Source organism: Pezoporus wallicus, unplaced genomic scaffold (assembly GCF_028554395.1).
Source record: "Pezoporus wallicus isolate ANWC-B61680 ecotype Strahan unplaced genomic scaffold, APGP_CSIRO_Pwel_v1 contig_2492, whole genome shotgun sequence".
Classification (NCBI taxonomy): Eukaryota; Metazoa; Chordata; class Aves; order Psittaciformes; family Psittacidae; genus Pezoporus; species Pezoporus wallicus.
The window spans coordinates 1066167-1088651 of NW_026637796.1; the positions used below are offsets into that span (position 1 = coordinate 1066167).

At 35.7% G+C, this 22485-nt stretch overlaps 1 protein-coding gene across 6 annotated transcripts in view; it reads left to right on the forward strand.

Moving 5' to 3' along the window:
- The window catches only part of ATP8A1 (ATPase phospholipid transporting 8A1), a 114074-nt gene that overhangs the window by 49892 nt on the left and 41697 nt on the right, over positions 1–22485 (forward strand). For all 6 annotated transcript variants that reach the window (XM_057407518.1, XM_057407519.1, XM_057407517.1 and 3 more), the window contains 8 exons: positions 819–888; positions 1946–2030; positions 5644–5783; positions 7178–7316; positions 8509–8573; positions 10720–10892; positions 19485–19668; positions 19769–19879. In XM_057407518.1, coding sequence (XP_057263501.1) covers positions 819–888; positions 1946–2030; positions 5644–5783; positions 7178–7316; positions 8509–8573; positions 10720–10892; positions 19485–19668; positions 19769–19879 — 967 coding nt within the window. The remainder of the gene's footprint in view (positions 1–818; positions 889–1945; positions 2031–5643; positions 5784–7177; positions 7317–8508; positions 8574–10719; positions 10893–19484; positions 19669–19768; positions 19880–22485) is intronic.

Sequence of the window (22485 nt, forward strand, 5' to 3'; positions counted from 1 at the left end):
GTTTCGGTTTCAAAATATAGCACCATGTGTATGGGTAGGAGCGTGTACTTTCAGAGAAGTAATCTGTAGCGATTAAACTATTGAATTAAGTGTTTCCAGGTGTTCCGAGTTTTTCCCAGAAAAAAATGCAGACTGATTCCTTGCCACCTACCAATACAAGCCACATACGACTCTTCTGCAAGCAGAGTACAGCATTGTCAACATTTGATAGGATAGTTTTTCAGAGAAGTACGTTACAGAAGTAAAACTTCTAGGAATTCTTGGTACAGTCGTCCTTTATGGTATTCTCTTTTACAGTGATTATAGCTGTGGCTGTGGAAAGAGAAGTAGTAGACATACAATATGCTAATTACACTTTTTTCATAGCAAGGAAGTAGCTCTCACTCTAACTGGCAGGTCAGCATACTGAAAGCAACTGATAATCCTTAACCAGCTGAAAAATATTCCTAAATATAGTACTAATCTCTGTGGACCAAATAGTGTTTTGATAACTTGCGCTGAGTTTAGATTGCCTCCAGCATATACTCTGCTCAGATACCACCACTGCTGTGGTACCATAAGCTCAAGGAATTGTTCAGAACCTTTGCTGTTCCCCATACTTATGGGCCTACAGAATTATACACAGAAAAACATCTTTTGCTGTAATTATTAGACAATAAAACTGTTTTTTCAGCCCAGTCACCTGACAACATAATTCATAACAGATGGCCCTTACTTCTTTTTCTTTGTCATATATAAGATTGATATTCTTAGGTTAAATGTTGGTAAATATTTATATTTATAAGCCACCTTATGTAGGGCATTTATTTCTCTTTTAGCACAAGGAAGAGAATGTCAGTGATTGTTCGCACACCATCGGGAAAGTTAAGACTTTACTGCAAAGGAGCTGTGAGTTTCATTCTGTTTTCCCTGTGTCAACATGTGCAACAAATGCAATATGAAAGCAAAACAGTTGTTTTAACTGCAGTTTAAATATTGAAAACATGGCGGAAGGAAGGTTGATGTCTTTTTCAGTTTACATCATTTTACTATGTAGCTGTTTAATGTGATGGACTAGTTAATGTCTTTTTTACTAACTGCCTATAAAAGTATGACAGACCTTTGTTCATCATATTCTTTGTTCCGGACTAATAACTTTATGCTTCCTATTAACTCTTTCCTTCTGTACTCCAAGGAAATGGATGACTGTATGGTTTAATCTATTAGTTACTTGCTGGAGTAGCTGAGCATGAATCACTAGATAGAAATGGTTATCTAGCATAAGGTACTAAATGAAATTTTAACCTACCATTGATGTTATGCCAGAGGTAAATTTTCCTAAAAATGGGATTTATGGGAAGATATCTTAATCATAATGTATTTGGGAATGGCAAAATTGCTCATTAGTTCTTGTTCTGTATCTTAAGTCAGTTTTGGAGGAGGTGAATGAAAATCCAATTGCTAAATGGTTTTAAAAAAATAAATTGATGGAATATAAATGTCTATTCTGTATCTTCTCAAATGGAAAGAAGCTACTGTTAATATTCTGTATATCAAGCTAGCTACAAAAACCTGAGAATGGCAGTTTTGAATCACTAATTTTACCTTGTGGGCTTAATATTAAAAAGGAGGAAGACCAGAATTTTAGGAGATCAGAAGAATTCACATGGCAAGCCAAAGGAAGAAGCAGTACTTTTCAAAATGAAGGGAAATAACAGCAAAAAATGTAGGATAGAAAAACTGTATCATAGCAGAATTTGTAAATTGAGATCATCCTAAGGATTTGGAATGTCCTTTTTTCCATCCTCTGAGATAAAATTGCTTCTGTTCAGTTTTGATGCTGAAATAAATTAACACAGTTTTGCATATTTTTATTTCTTTTTGCTATGTGATTTGTATTGTCTACTCCAAAAGCTATCTTTTTTTCCTATTCAACTGTTCTGAGTTCATTTTATGTGTTCTGTAGGATACTGTAATTTATGACCGTCTTGCTGAAAGTTCAAAATACAAAGAAATCACCTTAAAACATCTAGAGCAGTTTGCTACGGAAGGTGGGTAATATTATTCAATATGAAACTAAACATGAAATTCAGTTACCCCTCAACTTTTCAGTTTTGTCAGTTTTATGTTGTTGTAATGTTTTATTCACATTAAGTTTGAAAATTATGTTTTAGTGATGCCTTCTAAAAAAATCTTATTGAGAAATTTCAGTAATAAGGTCATGCTTTAAAAAAAAACAAAAAATCACCCACATAGTACAATGGAGTCTTTTAAACAAAATATATTTTTCCAGAGAGCAAACACATTGCATATTGTTTGTTTCTGTGAAAATCTCATTTCCTACAATCACTTTCACATCCCACACCAAATGAATGCTGTACAGAAGGCACACAGGAAAGAGCAGCCAAAGTGAAGATGCGTAAAAAAATTACTAGCATGGTGCTTTTAAGGTAGCTTTATGCTATATTACTTCTGTCACCAATGACAATAAATTGCCAGCACTAATGTTCCATACAGTTTGTTTTGGTGTCTCTGCTGTTTTAACAATCACTCTTACAAAGCAGCTGCTGATGGTGGGGAACCTCTTCATGAGGGTTCAAGAAATAGAAATAGTAACAAAAATTTAAAAGACTGCAAAATGAAGATGACTGATGTAAGCAGCCAGTTATTTAATCATACTGGATGATTACAAAAGCAGACTGTAGAAAATGTTTCTGTTTTCATCCAGGTATTTCTAGCACAGTTCCTGAATCTTCAGTGCCGTGCCCCTTTCTGGTGTCTTAGTAAAGGATTATAGAGTTGCTTTGTGAAGTATCATCGTGTTTAATTTGTTCATGAGTTTGGAGAGGGCAGTTGGAATCAGAATTATAACAGCTGTGGGTCTCTGAACTGCAATATTTTACCTTTTTTTTTTTTAAATAAGCTTACACTGGAAATCAAACTTCATTAAAATCTTTTCTTTCTAAAATACAATCCTTGCCTTTTGATGACTGATGTTTGGCCAAATCTTCTTGTATCAGGAAAGATCCTTTTTCTGTCTGTCATACATACAACTTCTCTAATTTTTCTCTTTTGGTTTATAATGGAATTCAGCATTTTTATTAGTGTCATGGTCAGCACTTTAAGTCTCTTGATTGTGGCAAGGACAGCAGGAGCAAGCCATCTTTTGTTTCTTTTGTTAGTTTTCCATATCAAGATCTCTGCAGGGAACGTTCGGTTAGCCTTAAATAAGCTTGGCGTATCAAAGTTACAATAAACTATACAATGAAGTTTAAAGCGGAACTAAAACCAGAGAAGATTGATGATGCAACATAAAACTTCAGATACACCCTTTGAGCTCCTGAATCTAGTTGTATGAGTTGATTGGCCACTTTGAGGTTTTATAAAGGTCAAATCAGGATCAGTCAAGGAAAAGTACTTAAATGTGAAGATAGTTTGGTCCATAAGACTATGTACTGGGTTACAGAAAAGGTAAAAATAGGTCAGTATCTGCTACCTGTGTGAATTGATACAAAAATTTCAATCCAATTCTTAATTACTGTTCTCATTAAATCAGTGGTACAGCTGATATCATTTTTTTTCCTTAGCAGTCAGGGTGGTCCAAGTGAATCAACATAAAACATGAAAAATTCCACCCATCTTTAAAACCACTGTATATAAGTATTAGTGTTAAGTTTGTTCAAGTACTTCTTGTATCCTTATTTTCAACAGATGAAAAGATTTACTGTTCAGAGAGTGAATTTCTAACCTTTCAAAAGCATAAGATTCAGTCTTAAAAAAAAAATCAGTATGTCTTTCTCTCTGGAATCGATTAAGGAAATCAGTATTTATTTTTGCATGAGATTTAAATTGCAGCCGATGACGTTGCAAAGTTTCTCATGAGTATCCTTTCATGTGGCAGTACAGTATGTCCTTGGCATTTACTGCATGCTCTTGGTGTGTTGTTCAAAAATGAAGTGGTTAGCATGGCTGGCATTAATATTTAAGCATTTATTAAACTCGAGTGTTAATGTCTGCTTGGATAAATAGGAAAAGTGTGTAATTTTCCTATGCTGTTCCAGTCTGTTAAGAAGCAGACTTAATGATACTTTGTTTTCCACTTTTCATTTGGAAGATTCTTTTGAATCACAATGAAAAGAATCTTTTTTAAAATAAAAAATAAAAAAAAAAAATTAGTCTCTGATTTTAAAAAGAAAAATTACTTGAAAAGCTTGTTTGCTGGGAGGTGGTACACACTGATTTCTTCATTTTATCATCTGCATAGACCAATTTGAAAGAACTGTGGAAATAGTATTACTATTAGGCATAAGTTCCTTTCCACCCCTTCACCTCATATTCGTTGTTTTGGACCCTGCTAGTATATGCTTATTACACAGAGGAAAAAAAAAAATCAGTTTATTTGTCTGTCTTAAGTTTGCTCTTATTAGTGAATAAGAGCACAGAGTGAACCTGTGTTTCTAATACTGTTGAGCTGTCAAGATATTAGGTTTGCACATGGTTTTCATGCTGAAGATACTAAATTACTGTCTTAAACTGAGATGCATATGTATTATTTCATGCCCACCTCTTGATCACTTCAGAATTGCTGATGATGTTGAACTATACACACAAAAAACTATGAACAAGTAAAGATTGCATTTAGCCATCCTTGGTTATGGTGCTTGTTCATCTCCTGTAGCAGAGTGGGCAAATGAACAAAGGCACTAAGTCCCGCTTAGCCCCCTCCTTAATCTACATGCCTGAAAATTGTGCCTTCATAAGACATCATTTGGCTAGAGCACTGCTCTTCTCTGTATATAAAGAGTTATAATAATTTCATGCTCTAGAAATCTAAGAATCTGTAATAGGTGAAAATGAACTGTTAGAACATTCACACCTAGATACTTAAATTGAATGTAAATGTGTGTTGTCAAAAAATAGATCTCTTATGATTTTGCAGCCTCAAATTCTCACTGTAGTGCTTAATTCAGATTTCTGCTGAAGGAAAAAAACCTGTGAAATAGAAGCAGCTCAAAGATTGTTAGGTAAAATCTACAAATGTTGCTGTACAAAAAGATTTTATTTTAAGAATTTGGGAAACTGAAAGAATCTGTGAGATGGAAAATTAAATCTGAGCAGACTCAAGGTCAGCTTCTGGACAGTGAATTTTAAACTTCAACCAAGAATTTCATGAGGACATAGAACAGGGTTGGAAAAGGTGTAGTTGTAACATGATGCTGTTATACTGCTTTCCAGTGTAGCAACATTTAAGTTTATAATTTCTTTTTGTCAGAAATATAATTTAATCTTAAAGTTTTAATGTTCCTAAAAATCTAATATATATATATTTATTCAGGAAGTGTCATTTGGGATTGCTTCATATTTTGTTTACAATTTAAGATAAATCAAACTTGTGTGAATTTTTTTTTTTCCCATTGAAGTACATCGCCTGTATTGCATTCAGCTACCTTAAAACAGTTACTCTGTTGGATAAATTTATGTCATGTTGGTTTACCATATATATATTTGAAAGTTCTTCAAGACATGCAGCAGTAAGTTGAAAATCAGGCATAAGCATACACAGAATACAGAATAAATTCATCTTTTGGTAGTTACTCATTGCAGGCATATCAGGGAAGGGACTAACAACTACTGAATCATACTTACTGTCTGCTCTCTCTTTAGGTTTAAGAACTCTGTGTTTTGCTGTGGCTGAGATTTCAGAAAGTGATTATCAAGAGTGGTTAGATGTCTATCACCGTGCTTCTACAGCTTTACAAAACAGAGCACTTAAACTTGAGGAGAGCTACGAACTAATTGAAAAAGTATGTGTAGCTTTCTGGGGGTGTTAGTTGGCTTGGGTTGAGAGGGGGGGAAGAGGATGGGGCACATGAGGAGAGTGGGTTTTTTTAATTAATGTCCTTGCTTTCTACACCATGAAATGTGAATCATTACAGAGGACTAATGCTTAAGCAGAAAAAAAATCTGGCAGTATCCTGAAGCTCTGTCATGTAGTCCCTGCAGATTAAATGGTCAAAGTGAAGGAAAAATTAATTTGACAAAGTGCTTGCAACAAGTAGTTTTCTTCCCAGAAAGTGATGATTTTGAGTTGAACTACTGGAAAGCTTTTTTCAGAGTTGCTCTATTGTATAAAAAAGTGAAACAACAGGCAAACAACATCTGCTTTATTTTATGATTAGCTTAGAGACATAGAGTAGTTAAGGTTGGAAGGACTTAGGGAGGTCATGTAGACATAAATCCTTCAAAGCAGGGCTAATTTTGTTTGACCAGCACTTCAATGAAGTTTTGAGGTTCTGCAAGGAGAGAGTTTTCCCAGCTGCAGTAAGCAATTATTTGGTTATTTTCATGCTCAACTCTTTTTTTCTGAATTAGAATTTCTGTTACTGCAGAATGGGACTGTTGCCTCTTGCCCTTTCACCATGCGCCTCTTAGAGGAAGATGGCTTCTCTGCAAGCCCTCTTCAGTTAGCAGAAGGCAGCCATGGAATTCTTCCCTTAGCTTTATATTTTCCCCATCTTAATCTCGTCCTGCTTCTTCAGACACTCCCAAGAATGCTCCAGTTCCCAAGCTATTTTTGTGTCCCTCTGCTGGACTTACTCCACTTTGTCAACCACTCCTGTACTGAAGGCCCAGAAAGGGAGATAATATCCAGATGCATCTTCACAAGAGCAGAGCCATAATCACTTTACCTTGAGTTTCTGGCAGTGCTGCTGCTGGAGTAGCCAAGCATACATATTCACAAAAAACATATAGATCTGCTGCATGAGAAGTTTAAAACAACATAATCAAGATTATAGTTTTAAGATTAAGATGAATTCACAGGTGGGTTTTCCTTCACTTGGGGGGGAAATCACTACAAGTGGTAGAAGACATAATAGAACTCCTGAAGTCTTCAAATCAGAGAGGTACCTCTCAGGAAAAGGTAGCTGTTGCTGAACGAACGCTGAGATTGTGAATAATGGGTGAAGTTTGGATGGTCTCACTGTGCAGTTTGCAAGGCCACATAGTTATTTATCTTAAAGCTCATAAGAATAAACTGGAGGATCTTTATTAGCTGATACCAGATCTGATTAATGAATTTAGAGAGCATTAATCAAGTCATAAATATGTAAAGTTAAACAAAGGAAATTTAAGAATATTAAAACTTAATTTAAATCAAAAAAAAAAACTGTGTATACTGAATATTGTATGTTCACAGAATCTTCAGCTGCTTGGAGCAACAGCAATTGAAGATAAACTGCAAGACAAAGTGCCTGAAACCATAGAGACTCTCATGAAAGCAGACATAAAAATTTGGATACTTACTGGGGACAAACAAGAGACTGCCATTAACATCGGTATCATGTTTGCATTTGTTTGATGGCTTTGTTACAGATTTACAAATTATAGAAGTTGCTAGAATAAAATTGCTCCAGAACAGAAATGTATCTTGTAAAAATAATATGGCATTCCAGAATTTAAATGTTAACTTGGTTCTCAGTCGCTGGTAGGTGGATAAAAGGGACTGTTGGAAAGTCATATTATCATAGAGAGGAGAAAAAAATAGACGTTTGTACTTTTTTTTGTAGCATCTACAATGAATTGAATACGTCGTCTGTGTTTTGACAGCAAGAATAATAAAAAGAAAATATAAGTATTTTTATTTTCCATTCTGTATTTTTTCATCTATCCAAGAAAGCTGGTAGAGACCATGATCTTAACTGAAGCAAAACAATATGGATTGTACTTTAAAGTGCTATAAACTTCTTACCATCCATCAGACGTTTCCTTTTATTGTTTAAAGGAGGGGAAAAAAAACCACAAAACCCTCACACATTAACTAATTTCAGCAGCAATAAACCTGTGTTTTTAAATAGTAATACATGAAAGCTGCATTTAAGATTTAATATTCTTTGCATGTGGGCATATCAGCCCTTCTGCAGTAACCTACATAATGTGCCTAAAATAAAGTATTATTTCTTTTTATTACTACTATTAAAGAACTTTTTGTATGCACATGATACATTTGGTCTAAGGTTATTTCCATTAGTACCTCCAGGTCTGAGGCAATACATGTAATACCAGTATTTTCATTTTGGTAAGAATGGTGCTACATATTTATCTAGGCAGCCTGCATCATTAGCATACAGTGTACATTCTGTTTAAAACATCAAAGAACATAAGAAAAGAATGGGAATGTGTATATATGGAAATTATGTATGAAATGAAAGTTGCATTCCAAAATTTTGCAAGGCTAAAGAAGATCTGTTTGCTCTTTTCTGTAACTCTGTGTCAAGATGTTTCTTGTCCTTCTGCTGAGCACCACTGAGTAAGGCACAACTCACAAGTTGCAGAAAGGAAGATATGCTGTTCTGACTTAGTACCTGTGTCTAATTTTTATAGTATGCAGTATAATTTTTTACCACTGATTTCAATTGTGGAAATCTTATTTTTAATTCTGTCTGTAGTTCTCTTACAGGAAAAAATGCTTTGTTATGTTATAATGGATTTTGTGGAACAAATTTTTGAAAACAAAAATGTTTTTGACAGGTCACTCTTGTAAACTTTTGAGAAAGAACATGGGGCTGATTGTTATAAATGAAGGCTCTCTTGATGTAAGTAAAATCTCAGTTTTCAGTTAATGAAACCACTTAATGTTACCGCTTAAAATATCCAGATATCATGGTGGAGGTAGCCTGAAAAATAACTTGATCTGGACAAACACAGAAAATTCTGCTAAAACCACAGTTGGGTGGGGTGTTTCTGTTTCTTTGGTTTGGGAGGTTGCTTTTTCTGTTTGTTTTGAGAAAATTTGAGTTAATTTTATTATTGCATACTTGAAAGACTGTATGGTCTTCGTGACAAAATGTTACTTAATAGAAACTTATCTACACCTTCCAAAACTACAGTGTGGCTACTACACAAATGAACTTCAGAATGATAAGCAAACAATTCCACATAATGAAATAACTCCATCCATACAGGCATAAAGTCAGGAGCTTCACATGCTTCTAGTAGTACCTAGCAGTACCCAAACAAGCTAACTGAAGTTCCTTGCTAATGCTGTTCCTTATGGAATACTTACTATCTGACAGAAGTTAATTGTAATTGTGTGGTTAAACAGCTGAAATTATAATCAGATTTTGAAATACAAGGGTTAAAACTACAAACTTTCAAATATACTGCTTTGTAGAGAAGAGATTCTTTAGGTAAGGTAGGAATGCAATATTAAGTGAAAAATCCCATGAGGGAAAAGAAATCATTTTACCACCCTTTCTAAGGGAGCCTTAAATGAACTTAAAAGTGGAGGAAATTCCTCCATTGGAAAACATACTGACCAGAAGTCTTCAGGAGGAAGTTTACCTTTACTCTATATTGTGGTCAGGTTGCTCAAGATAGGACTTAAGGAGAGAAAGTGGAAAGAAAGTATGGGAAGAGTGCCTTAACTGAAGGATTCCATGGTAGCACATAAGAGTAGGCTACAACAAGAATTAAAATACTTACTGCTTTCTATAGAATTTCTACATTATGTCTTTACTACTATTTCTGATCTATATTGAGGTCATTTACAGAGACTTCTGGATTTCAGAACTACTGCAATACTTAATAGAGCTGAAGTGACAAGGATTGATTATTTTGTATACTTCTTCATATGTAATGAAATGAAGTGAGGTAGTTTTATTTAACTACTAAAAGGAGTACAATAAAAACTCATTAAACAAGTGTTGCACATTAACCACTTCTGGTGTGACAATTAAAAGTTGAATAAATAGATATTAAACAATTTTTTTTTTTTTTAAATAAATGTGCTGTGCTCCTATGAGGGCTTCTGGACAGCCCAGTTCCCTCAGCAGAATAGGAACATTGATGTCATAAGATGTTACTGGTCTCCAAGTTCAGTATTTTGTAAGCAGAAGCAGTTCTTTTCTATCTTCCTTTCTTCTCTAAAATGTTTCTTTCTTCTGAGCTGAGTGAAGCAGGAAACAGTAGAAGAGTATGTTGTAGATCTATGAAGACCATTCAAAAAGAAGGAAACGCAACAAGCATTTTTTTTCTTCTTCATGGCACTCTATCGTAGAGCTGTAATTAAGTAGGTATTAGCGACCTCTCCAAATTCGACCTACAGTTGAATGTATTATCTACTGAATATAATCCGAAGTTCTCAGTTCTGCATCACAGGTTAGTGATGTGTAGCTATGGTTCAAACTGTCCTTAGCAACTGAAAAATCAAAAATATGATCCCTTATATAAAATTTAGTTGATATGGGCTTATCATAAAATATAAATTCAATGTGATATAATTATCAATTATAATACCTGTAGTTACATTATGAATTATCTCTGTTTCTCTTCCTTTTTTTCTAAACATTTAAGACCCTCTTATGTAAAAGTGAACACAAATTGTTTCATCTGATACGTATAATATATGAATCTTCCTTTGAATAGGTGTATAGGACACATTATTTTTAGCAAACATTTATGCAACTATTGTTGCCATTCAAAGAGCATGAGAAGTTCCACCATAATCTATACACACGTTATTTTTTGGCAGTGTGAGAGCAGTCCTACACCCTGTTTCTACTGTTGTTTCTAATAGTGCAGCTGTTGCAAAGACTTTTTTCATTTAATACTGTCTATTTGATAGCCTAATCAAAAAGGAAATTCCTCAGAAAATGCCAGTGTTTCTGATCACACAAAAAAAAATGTAAGTTGGACGTAAGAGCAGTAAAAATAATGGACACAACTTTTTTTGTGCAACAGGGAACAAGAGAGACACTTAGCCATCACTGCAGTACTCTTGGTGATACTTTAAGGAAGGAAAATGATTTTGCTCTCATCATTGATGGTAAATCTCTGAAGTATGCTCTGACATTTGGAGTGAGACAGTATTTCCTGGATTTGGCTTTGTCTTGTAAAGCTGTTATTTGTTGCAGGTAAGGCTTACATTATTCTTTCTCTACAGTAGTTTTATTGGCATATAAAAATTAAGAAACTTCTGTTTCAGAGAAAATACACATTATCTATGTCTTACAACCATGAAATATTAAAAACCCACAAACTTCAGTAGCTGAAGTTACGAGATACAGTCATTCAAGCAAAATGTTTTTGTAAAGCAGTCTGCAACATAGTGTACCTGTCAGAGTCATTCATATTGCATATACCCAGAAAAATAATTCATTATCTGTCAAGGGTAGTCTCAGTGAGATTGAGACACTAATCTTATCCTTTAAATTGATACTACAGTTAACTGCAGGTTTTATCACATCTGGGATTTTTGTAGAGCTTCCTCTGCAGGCAGGATTTTATATCTCCACTTTTCTGAAAGCTATGGATTACACTGCATAAGTGAACTAAAATATTAAAGGTACTACTCCAGGTGGTTTTTATTTTCTGAAACTGATTAAAACACCTTTTTTTGCTGTTGTTATTATTACTCTGATTGTTTAGGGGTTCTTTTACACAATCAGACCTTTCATCCTTTCCTGTAAACATCAGCTATTAAAGCTCTAAGCTCCCTGTAACACGGGAACTTTGTCCAGATAAAAGAAAATTAAATATCTGCTTTTTTTAAGTATACACAATATGAAAGCAGTTTGGCATGCCTTTTAATATTTCTAGATTTACATTAAGGGAGAAATACGTAGGACTGCATAAGTGCTAGTTTATGTGTTTTGGGACCTTCTGGTGTTTTTGTCTTTAAACACGAAAATGGCAAATATCTCCTAAGCACCTTTTCTACATTTGAATGATTGAATGAAAAAGGAATTTGTGTGCTTCATAACTAGATACACAAGAACTGCTTCTGTCAATGTTTAAAAACTTGGTTTAGGCCAAGCAGTCTAGCAAAAAGCAGAAGCAAGCATCACTTCTTACTGAAATCTTCTTTCAATAAATGATATAAGCTTACTTCCTACTACCTCATTATTGCCTATCCTGTTACCTGCCTGAGGATAGAGACATGGTCTGTACAAATGTGAAAACTATTGTAAATACACCTTAATAGATTATCTGCTTTTCAGTAATAAGATAAATAATTTCAGGGTTCTTGCGTTCAGGTAAAGGGTTTAATAATGTTCTTAATAATTAAGATAAAGCAGATTCATCTATGCTTCTTTTTTTTTCTTTTTCCTTGATTTGAAAATACATTTTATGCCATTTGAAGAGACAATATTGCCATTTCTTTTGACCCATAGAACCATTGAAGGTTATTCTGTACATGTAGCTGTTAGTGGTAGCATTTTTATGATGTAACAACAAAAAGTGCAAAATTAAATTTTCTGTTCTAGTAGCATTCTCTCTGTTATTTCTGCGTTTCCGTACTATTCTTGGGTCAGCTGGTTTCAATACGTGTCTAGGTATATGCTCTGACATATTTTGTGGTTGTATGAAAATTGGCTGCAGGTTTGAAACTAAAATATTTGTTTGTAACATTCATTGGTTAGTGAGCTATTATTCTTGTCAAAAGTAAAAATTCTGTCAAAATAGTAATTTCTGTTAATGTTCCGTCTTTAGTAGCAAAAATTTAATTTCCTTGTTTGTGAATGTGAAAATAAAAAGTTAAAAATGTCAATTTTTAATTAAGGTAAGTAATTTATATATTGTCGTGATTAAATGAAAATTTAGTCCTTTTTTGCACCCATATAAAGGCAGTAAACTTTTAAGCACTCCTTGGTTTTAAAAGTACAAATTACATCACTTTCTTTGAAGTTTCTATTATCAGTGGATTCTTCCTAAGACTATCCATAACACAGATGAAGATGACAAATACTCAGTAGATATTTCACTTCAAAAAAATCTCTATGTTGTTAATTCCAAGCAGATGTTTGGCTTAAAGACTTTGACAAACTGAATTCCAACTCTGTATCGGCTTCAGGGCAATATGTGTGAGAAAAACATTAAATGGATTATTCAGTATTCTGTAAAAATGTACAGCTAAGAGTGAACAAAACGAACAAAAGTTATTTATTATTTTCACCATGAAATTGATGCACCAGGTAATGAGAGGAAATGCACCTTTCTGCTCCCCCTGTAAGCTTGTCTGAAAGCAAAATAAGCCACCATTCCTGGAAAGTTAAAAAGATGAAAAAGAAGTTCTCAGGTCAGGAGTCTTTTATAGAAGCCGTCTATAGCGAATCTTGATGCAACACTCATCAGCACAGTTCAAATAAAACGTGTAACAAAAGATCATAGGAACACTTTTTGATATACTTGGACCACAGAATTTTTTTGAAGGACTGTTGCCCGGAAGCTTTCATCCCAGGTTCATCACAAGGCTGTACACATCCCAGGTACCTTTTTCAAAAGTCCAATAGCTAGCATGTGTTCTGTAGGCTGAATGAAGTAATTAGATAGCTACCTTCAGTCCAAAGGCTGTATTATTTTTCACTCCTTTATTTCTTGCTTTTGAAAAATCATGCAGTTAAATTTTATGCAACCATTTTCTCAGATTAATTGCACTTAAAGCATAAGAAATTTAACTTAATTGGCACAGGGTAGGATTGGGGATTTCATTCCACTGGTGGAGCATCACCCAAAGGTGAACCATGAGAAGGTGTTCTCTGGCAAATGGAGAGGAGAATGGAAAGGGCTACAAGGATGTTCCTGGAAGCCAGTGGTAATTAGAGTATTGTATGTGAGCAAAGATGAGCGTAGATACCACGTGCCTTGTTTCCTTTCACAGCACTGTCTCAATGTTAAGCACAATGGTCTAGGAAAGAGAGGCAACCATCATTAGTGTCCTGCTTTGCTGGCAGCTCAGTCATCTGTCTAATGTTGAGGTTTAATCTACTCATTGAAACTTTATAGGGTTGGTAAAATGAAAAAATAGTGACATTTGCTAGACAAAAATGGGAAATATTTTTTCTTTTCCCAATGAGCTATGAGACTTATATTATTCCTTCATATTTCTTCTGTGACACTGAAATTGAATCGAGTATCAGTCTGTTCCATAGTGAAAAGAATACCTTGGTGATAAGGACTGAATTCATAAACTGATACCATTGAAAATATGGTGTGTAATGAAGTTGTGTGATTATAATGCATCCATAAGATCTTGTTCTACAAGAAACAAGGGGGGATTGCGGTTGAAACAAATAATAATGTAGCAGATATGCTTCAAATGCGATATTAACGAATTTATGGAAAAGATAGTGTGCTTTAATTTCAGAAGTAAAAATGCATAAAATTACACAAGAAGGCAGATAATGATCACTCAATTTATTTGTTTTTTTCTTAACCATTTCTGTTTAAAATTAGATTTAAACCAGCTCTCTAATATGCTTGTAAGTTGACTTCTTCCACAAGGAAATGTTTGGCATACTCTCAGTATTTAAGTAGTCTTGAGTTTCAGAAATGTTCTAACTAGGAAGAACTGTAATGGTTACTGTAATTTACTGGTTTAGGCAAAACTTAATTCTTCAAGGATGTTACAAGAATAAATGCATGTTTCAGAACTTAAAATGCATGTCTAGAAAACCTTTGTTTTTTCCTACAGTTTTAAGGTATGTTTCAGAATAATCATCGTAAACTTTAGCTGGCTAAAAACTTAAATAGCCTTTATTTTAGTGGGAAAGGGCTTTTTTATAATAGGAAGTTAATGTAGCTTTGGTGAAATTTGCATTTCTAAATGACATTTTCATAAAAATTTCTGAAAGACTGTTTCAAGTTTTTCTAGTTTGGATTTGTTAATAAATTAAATGGATAATGAATAATATCATCAGTGTGATGTCAGAGAGGTAGGATTTTTTCTGAACTTTTTCACCCCTCTGCTGCATTTACTTTTTCAATTAACACCATGAAATCAGTCACCAGCGTCAGCTGTCAATTCTAAGAACAAGTTTGGTTTCCTTAAGTCTATAATTTGTCTGTCATGTGAACATTGGAATTTTTTTTTATGCTATCTCTCTGTTTTGTTTTGGGAGCATTTTTTTCTTTTGTTGTTGTTTTTAAAAGTTGTCTTCTAATTGCATTCTTATTCAAGCAGAATAGGAGGCTCATGGCAATGCCATTAGCTGCAGCAATCGTGTAATTGCTTGTTGGTTGTATGCTTGGGTTTACAGATAGCTAGAAAAAGCAATGGCCAAGTATTGCCATTAGTATCTGTGTGCTTAATGAAAAGAACATAATCGGTGTTTCAGTGTACTTTAACTGTAAAAACTTACCGTTAAATGTGGATAATGTAGTGTGTAATTCATTGCTTTGAAAGAGATGGGTGGGTTGTTCTGTTTGTGTTTTTTTGGAAGCAGTTCAGGAAGAAGTGTGATGAGGGAATTTATACCACCAGTTGGAAAAGGAAACATTTCCTCTCAAATTCTGTTATGGATCAAAAGTTTGATCCAAATAGAAAGCAATATCCATTTTAACCTATAGTGTCAATCTGTCCAGTGTCAAGAGAGGCAAATCATTCAGGCTTGGCTTTAATGCCAAAGATCACTGGACAGACAGTACCCATAGAATCATATAGTTAGGGTTGGAAAGAACCTTAAGATCATCAAGTTCCAACCCCCCTGCCATGGCCAGGGACACCTCACACCATGTCACCCAAGGCTCTCTCCAGCCCGGCCTTGAGCACTGGCAGGGATGGAGCATTTGTCAGTTCTTTGTGCAACCTATTCCAATGCCTCACCACCCTTACAGTAAAGAACTTCCTTCTTTTATCCAATCTAAACTTCCCCTGTTTAACTCATTACCCCTTGTCATGTCACTCTAGTCCCTAATGAAGAGACTCTGCCCAGCATCCCTATAGACCCCCTTCAGATACTGGAAGGCTGCTATGAGGTCTCCACGCAGCCTTCTCTTCTCCAGGCTGAACAGCCCCAACTTTCTCAGCCTGTCTTCATACAGGAGGTGCTCCAGTCCCCTGATCATTCTCGTGGCCCTCCTCTGGACTTGTTCCAACAGTTCCATGTCCTTCTTACTTTGAGGACACCAGAACTGTACATAATACACTAAGTAAGGTCTCACAAGAGCAGACTAGAGGGGCAGGATCACCTCCTTTGACCTGCTGGTCACACTCCTTTGGATGCAGCCCAGTATACATTTGGCTTTTGTTACATTTTATTATACTATGTTCTGTAAAATAATTTTACTAATGTATATCATTGGAATGATTTTGTTTCTTCTGTAGGTGATTTGCTTTTATTATTGCCCTCATTAGCACTGGGTTTGTAATCTTACAATAGATCAGTATAAAAAAAAAGGGGGTTTTTTGCTACATTCACTTACGAGATTTGATAGATTTTTTCGCCCTATAATTCTTCTGATTCTAAAGGGAGAGGCTTCTCATGAGGATATTGTCCTGGGTTCAGCAGTAGCAGTCATTTTTCTCCTTAGTAGCTGGTGCAGTGCTGTGTTTTTGACTTTCAGCCTGGGAGCAACACTGATAACACTGATGTTTTTAGTTGTTGCTAAGTAATGTTTACCCTGACCAAGGACTTTGTGAGGCTCATGCCCTGCCAAGGAGGAGGGGAAGCCGGGAGGAAGCAGAGACAGGACACCTGACCGAAACGTGGTTTAAGTTTAAACCTAGCCAGACAGCTTGTTCACTCACTCCCAGTGAGTGGTGCCAGGCTGGAAGCAATCGAGGCCTGCGTCCAGCACGTCCCCGTCCCCCCCTCCCGTGGGGCTCTCCCCTTCCCCGCTCCCGGAGGGATGGGGAGGTGAATCGAAAGAGTGCAACTCCCACGGCTTGAGACAAGAACAGTCCAGCAACCAATGTCCAACACAAATCACGACCACAGCTACCACCACCACCAACAATGATAAGAGAAAATAACAAGGGAAGAGAATACAATACCACCCTCCAAGAAACGAGTCCAACCCAGAAGACCCCATGTCCTTCCAGGGAACGCCGTTACCCCCTCCCGGGCATGACATGCTGTGGTTTGGAATACCTCTTTGGCTAGCTTGTGTCAGGTGTCCTGTCTCTGCTTCCTCCTGGCTTCCCCTCCTCCCTGGCAGAGCATGAGCCTCACAAAGTCTTTGGTCAGGGTAAACATTACTTAGCAACAATTGAAAACATCGGTATTATCAGCGCTGTTCCCAGGCTGAAAGTCAAAACACAGCACTACACCATCTTTCAAGCAGGAGAAAAATAGACTGCTACTGCTGAACCCAGGACAGTATTCCATACCAGAGCACGTCATGCCCAGTATATAAACTGGGGCAGTTACCCGGAAAGGTGACATCACTGCTCAGGTCATGCTGGGTATCGATCAGTGTGTGGTGAGCTGTTGTATTCTCTTCCCTTGTTATTTCCCTTATCATTGCTATTTTTGGTGGCAGCAGTAGTGGTCTGTGTTGTACCTTAGTTACTGGACTGCTCTTATCTCAACCCATGGGAGTTACATTCTTTCGATTCTCCTCCCCATCCATCCAGGAATGGGGTGGTTGAATGGGGGAACTGGGAGTGAGTGAGCAGCTGTGTGGTTCTGAGTTACCGCCTGGGCTTAAACCATGACAGACATGTAGGGATACGACAAAGAGCTTTTAACTGAAAAAGGATAGATTTAGACTAGACATCAGGATGAAGTTCTTTACCTGGGCTGGGGTGAAACACTGAACAGGTTGTCCAGAGAAGCTGTGTATGCCCCATCCCTCGTAGTGTTCAAGGGAAGGCTGGCCAGGGCTTTGAGCAACGTGATCTAGCAGAAGGTATCCCTGCCCATGGCAGGAAGGTTAGAACTAGATGAACGGATCTAAGTTGGAACTTGGATCCATTCCAACCCAAACCACTCTATGACTCACCTATCAGGATCTCATTAATAATATAGTACCATTTTCTCAAGTATCATGAGACCTTCCAGTATTCACATGCTTATAAGAATAGTGCCTTTGGGACCTTCAGCTTGCAGGATATTTTGTGAGGAATTTTAGGACTGCACAGATGCCATAATATAGCTGAATTTTTTGGTGTCTGCTGGTAGTATTTCATTTTGTTATGGAGCTTGAGTGCCATACAGCAGTCATGGTTCAGGCAAGAACTGTATCCATGAACTTTATAGGCTGTGTTACTTGCCAGTATCCCAGTGAGTTGCAGTATACAGAGCATGTTCAGGAAGGAACGTTACTTAGAAGTAGTTGCTCTTTTGTGCTCTTCCTTTGCAAATTTGTCCCAAAAAATTTGTATTCTTAATTTCTTGTATATTTCTGTTATTTTAATTTTTGACCTGGAAAAGTTAGGTCAGGTTATGAACATCCCTACATAAGCCTTAACCTTGAAATTTTGTCACTGCAGGGAGAATCTCTCAGAGCCCAAATTGTGAAGTTCCAGCAGCTTATGGTACCAGTCAGGTCATTGCCATCAGTGTGCATATAGACTAGTAGGAAGTTAATTAGAAATACATGTTTTTCCCCAGATCTTAGTGTCAGTTCTGTCCAGTGGCAAGTTCTGCTTCCTATCACATCTAGTTTTTGCATGGAGGCATCTGGAATGAGTTGATCTGGAAAGCTCAAAGGTAGATGAGGAAAGGACAGTTCGCCAACTGCACATCACCAGCTCCAAAGCAGGAGTCATGCCTTGGTACTAGAATTGCTCCCTTTGTAGAAAGCTGTAAACAGCAGTGGTGGGGGAGACATACAGAGCTCTTTACATTTCTTCTTGTTTCTGTTTGTACCATGAAATGAGGGGCAGGGTTTAAACGTTGCCTGCAGTGCCAGGAAGCACAAGAGTGGATTGCCACACTGCTTAGGGCTTGCTCCTTGGCTTTGTTACCCTGTGAAAAACACCAGTCCTAGCACTTGATTTCTATGTATTATTTGCAGTTGTGACATCTCAAATACTACAAGGACTCAAATTCAGCATACAGAATAGAACTTTAACAACATGAAATGAAAGGTACATATGTGACACACAATGGTAGATGGAGCCAAAATTGATACAGTTTCATCAACAGAGCTTTTGAGAGTCATCCCTGGAATAATTTGTCCCTTCAGCTGTGTATGGATGTTTTCTTAATGAAAGATAATTGAAATAGTCCTGAAAACAATGAGGGAGAAGTTACAAGCTGTTAGATGAAGTAGAGGATCAAAAGTCAATGTTCAAAGTTGCTTCTTGTAATTTAGTGGTGTAGGCTAAGTTAACATAGTGCTGTCCACTCTGTTTGTTTGTTCCTGTTTGATTTGACATTTGTGTCTTAAATAACTTTTATTTATAAAATACATGTTTAAACAGAGAGGAAAATAGAAACCATAACAATATAATATGCCAAAATCTGCAGTTATAAGTTAATACTAGTAGTGGCAGTGTTTGGGGTTCCTTCCATTACCCCTGTTTTAAGGGCCCATTGCTGTTTGACTTATGACTCTCCAGTCCTATTAACATCTTGCTTCAGCAAACCCAAATTTACTATGAATTTTGCTGAGAATGTGCTTTTAACATACAGCCTAAAGGGCAATAGCAATACCATGCTGCTGACAAGGATGTTATTTGGCTTGCTTTTATTACCTTTTCACAGGTTAAGTAGTATGTTTTAAAAGTACATTCATTTGAATGTTCTGTATTATTTTATCTTTTTGTTACCCCTTAGGGTATCACCGCTTCAAAAATCTGAAGTTGTAGAAATGGTTAAAAAACAAGTTAAGGTAGTAACTCTAGCAATTGGTGATGGAGCAAATGATGTTAGTATGATACAAACAGCGCACGTTGGTGTTGGTATTAGTGGGAATGAAGGTCTACAAGCTGCAAATTCTTCAGACTACTCAATTGCTCAGGTGAGTCATTACACTGTATACTATAGTAACATAGCTTGATATCAGATTAATATTGGTGTATTCACATTTTCATTGTATGTTCATTTTTCATTTTTTGCAGTTCAAGTATTTGAAGAACTTGTTGTTGGTTCATGGAGCCTGGAATTATAACAGAGTAGCTAAATGCATCTTGTATTGTTTCTACAAGAATATAGTCCTTTATATTATCGAGGTAATTTTATGGTACAGTTAATGTTACTTCTTGAAAGTACAGACATTATTATTTTGAGCTTTCAGTTATTATGTATGATTTCAAAGTAGCATTTGAACTGCCAATATACACTTGTACTAAGTCTTGTTTTCTAAAAAGCTCATTAATATTAGTGATTTTTCTTAACTGTCAAAGATCTAATTGTCTTAAAAATATGTACCAAATATTAGCACTCAAAGTTTGTGTTGCATAATACTGCTAGGTTGTTGAAATTCTGTATCTGTAACATCATTACAGTATTTAAGGAATAGAGTAACAAATACCCTTAAATTTACCAGGAGATGCATGTGCTGGTGATTTACCAAGAAATAAATGTGACACCAGCTTTTGAGCTATAGTAGCTGTCCAGTTCACTCTCTGAAGCTCTTTTTCAGGTCACTGTTGAGCTGCAGGGCTCTTGCTGTTCAGAGCAGTACTTTGGGTTTTTACATACATGTTTAGTTAGTTACACTGTTGCATACCTTTCACTTGTTGATGAGGTAACCATGCCTGCTTAGGCGCCAGCTCATGAAGAGGAATATTTATCTGAAAGTAATTGACCTAGTTTTCTTACTGGAGTCTTGTAAAAAATACAGTAGTATGAGAGGCATGTGTTGAAATAAATGTACTTTATTGGTACATGGTTAAAATAGCACGCATAGCTATAGTTTTCATGACCTTCATGACTAGATGGTATCCTTAAATTTTTGAATGTATTTTTAAATTCCCCCCACCTTTATTTGCTCTTTTTTCTTTCAACAGCTGCTTGCTTTCTTATAACCAAATATTTATAGTAATTCTGTTTAGAATTGAGTCAAACTTTATATTCACAATGATACTTTGTGTTAAAAATGTGGGAAAAAAAATTGCTGCAAAGCTTGATTATAAAATAACTTTTACTGGTCTGTCTCCTGTATCTTTACATTCATGGTGTTTAGAGTTATTTTAAAAACTTTAATAGTTTTTTATATATATTTTCAAATTAATATCTTAAACTTGCATAGTATATATCCAGTTTTACTGAAAGAACATGGCTCATTTCTGTCGTAAACATTAGGTTAATATTTCTGATTCTGATATCTATGTTGCAATATTTCAAGATAATTCAAACATCTTTTTATAAACAAGTATTGTAGTCAAAAAGATGCTTTTTTTTTTCCATATTCTAAGTTTTCCTGGTTTTCCTCTTTTATTATGTTATTAACAAACAGATTTCAATCTAAGTAGTAACAATTTTGCAGCCCATTTAGAAAAACATAAACTAGGAAGCTGTAGAAAAAGCAAGTCCGTTAAAGATCCTTTTTACTTTAGAAGTGATGGGAGACTTTAGATCCTGCATTTCAAAAACTCAATATTTGCTTAAATGATCAGACTTCCAGAACTGATTAGCTGTAGCTCTTGAAGTATTTGGAAAAAACAATTAATGTATACTTTGTGTTTATGGAAAACATGCAAAGTTGGCCTTTAGAGCATCCTAACTTATTTTTCTCAATTTTCTGGCAGTCACCTACAAACACATTGTAAATTTACAACTTGGGTCTAAATATCCCACCATTTGTATTCTTTGTGAAAGAAAATTAAATGCAAGGTACAGAGATCATAGCCTAAAAAGTACAAAAAGAAGAAGAGGTAGTCTCTGTCTCCTGAACAGACAGAAGGGCAAAGAGGTCACTTTGTATGAGTTATGACGCTTTATATATAATCCATACAAGCATTTTACCACATACACCTTCTCTGGAAGACAAGATGACTTCTACTTGAATTCCTGTATACCCATTTGTCAGCTCAGAAAACTTTCACAGATGTTAATAGCTCGTGTCAATACTGTGAGTGAATGGACATAAATTCATCATTGAATGTCTCTAGAAAGGACAACTGCCAGTCTTGAATCTCTCTTTTCAGGTTTTTGTACGGATCAGGCGTGGGAGCACAGAGCTCAATGAGTATTTGTAAGCTGCTGCTTAATATGCAGAAATGCTGTATCAGGAAAATGCCTGTGAAGCTTTTGTAGCCACACCTCCTCTGTCTTGGAGTTTAGAATATAATGCTATGAAAGGCATGTCTGGAAGTTGCTTTAAACACGTTTCCCTTTATTATTAGCTTACAATAACTAAAAAAAAAAAATACCTGCCTTTACTTAATAGATGTATATTACATTTTTAAATCTCTGCACAATACCAGTCAAATAAGTAATAGATTCGATTTAATCTAAAATACAGCCTTAGGCTGGAGTGATGCAAAATAAGTGTCATTGGTTTCTTGTTTCAGAAAATGGTAAAGGTCTATAATAATTAGTGTTTCTCAACATTTAAACTGCTATTCATAAGAATTCTCTGTAATAACTTTTTCTAGTCTGTGTCTTGATTCAGTAGATATTAAAACATGGGCTTTCTCTTTTGACCAGGCCTAGTCCCAGTAGCTTTAGAGGTTATGTTTTGAAGTATCATTCTAAATTGCAAGTGAAAGCTTTGAATTTCCAGTAGACAGCTAATGTGCATTATTGTGCCTGTGCCTGTATGCAGCCTATGATAAGCTATGCAGAGCCTCATCCTTATTTTGAGGGAGCTGTCATTACATTATAGTGATGT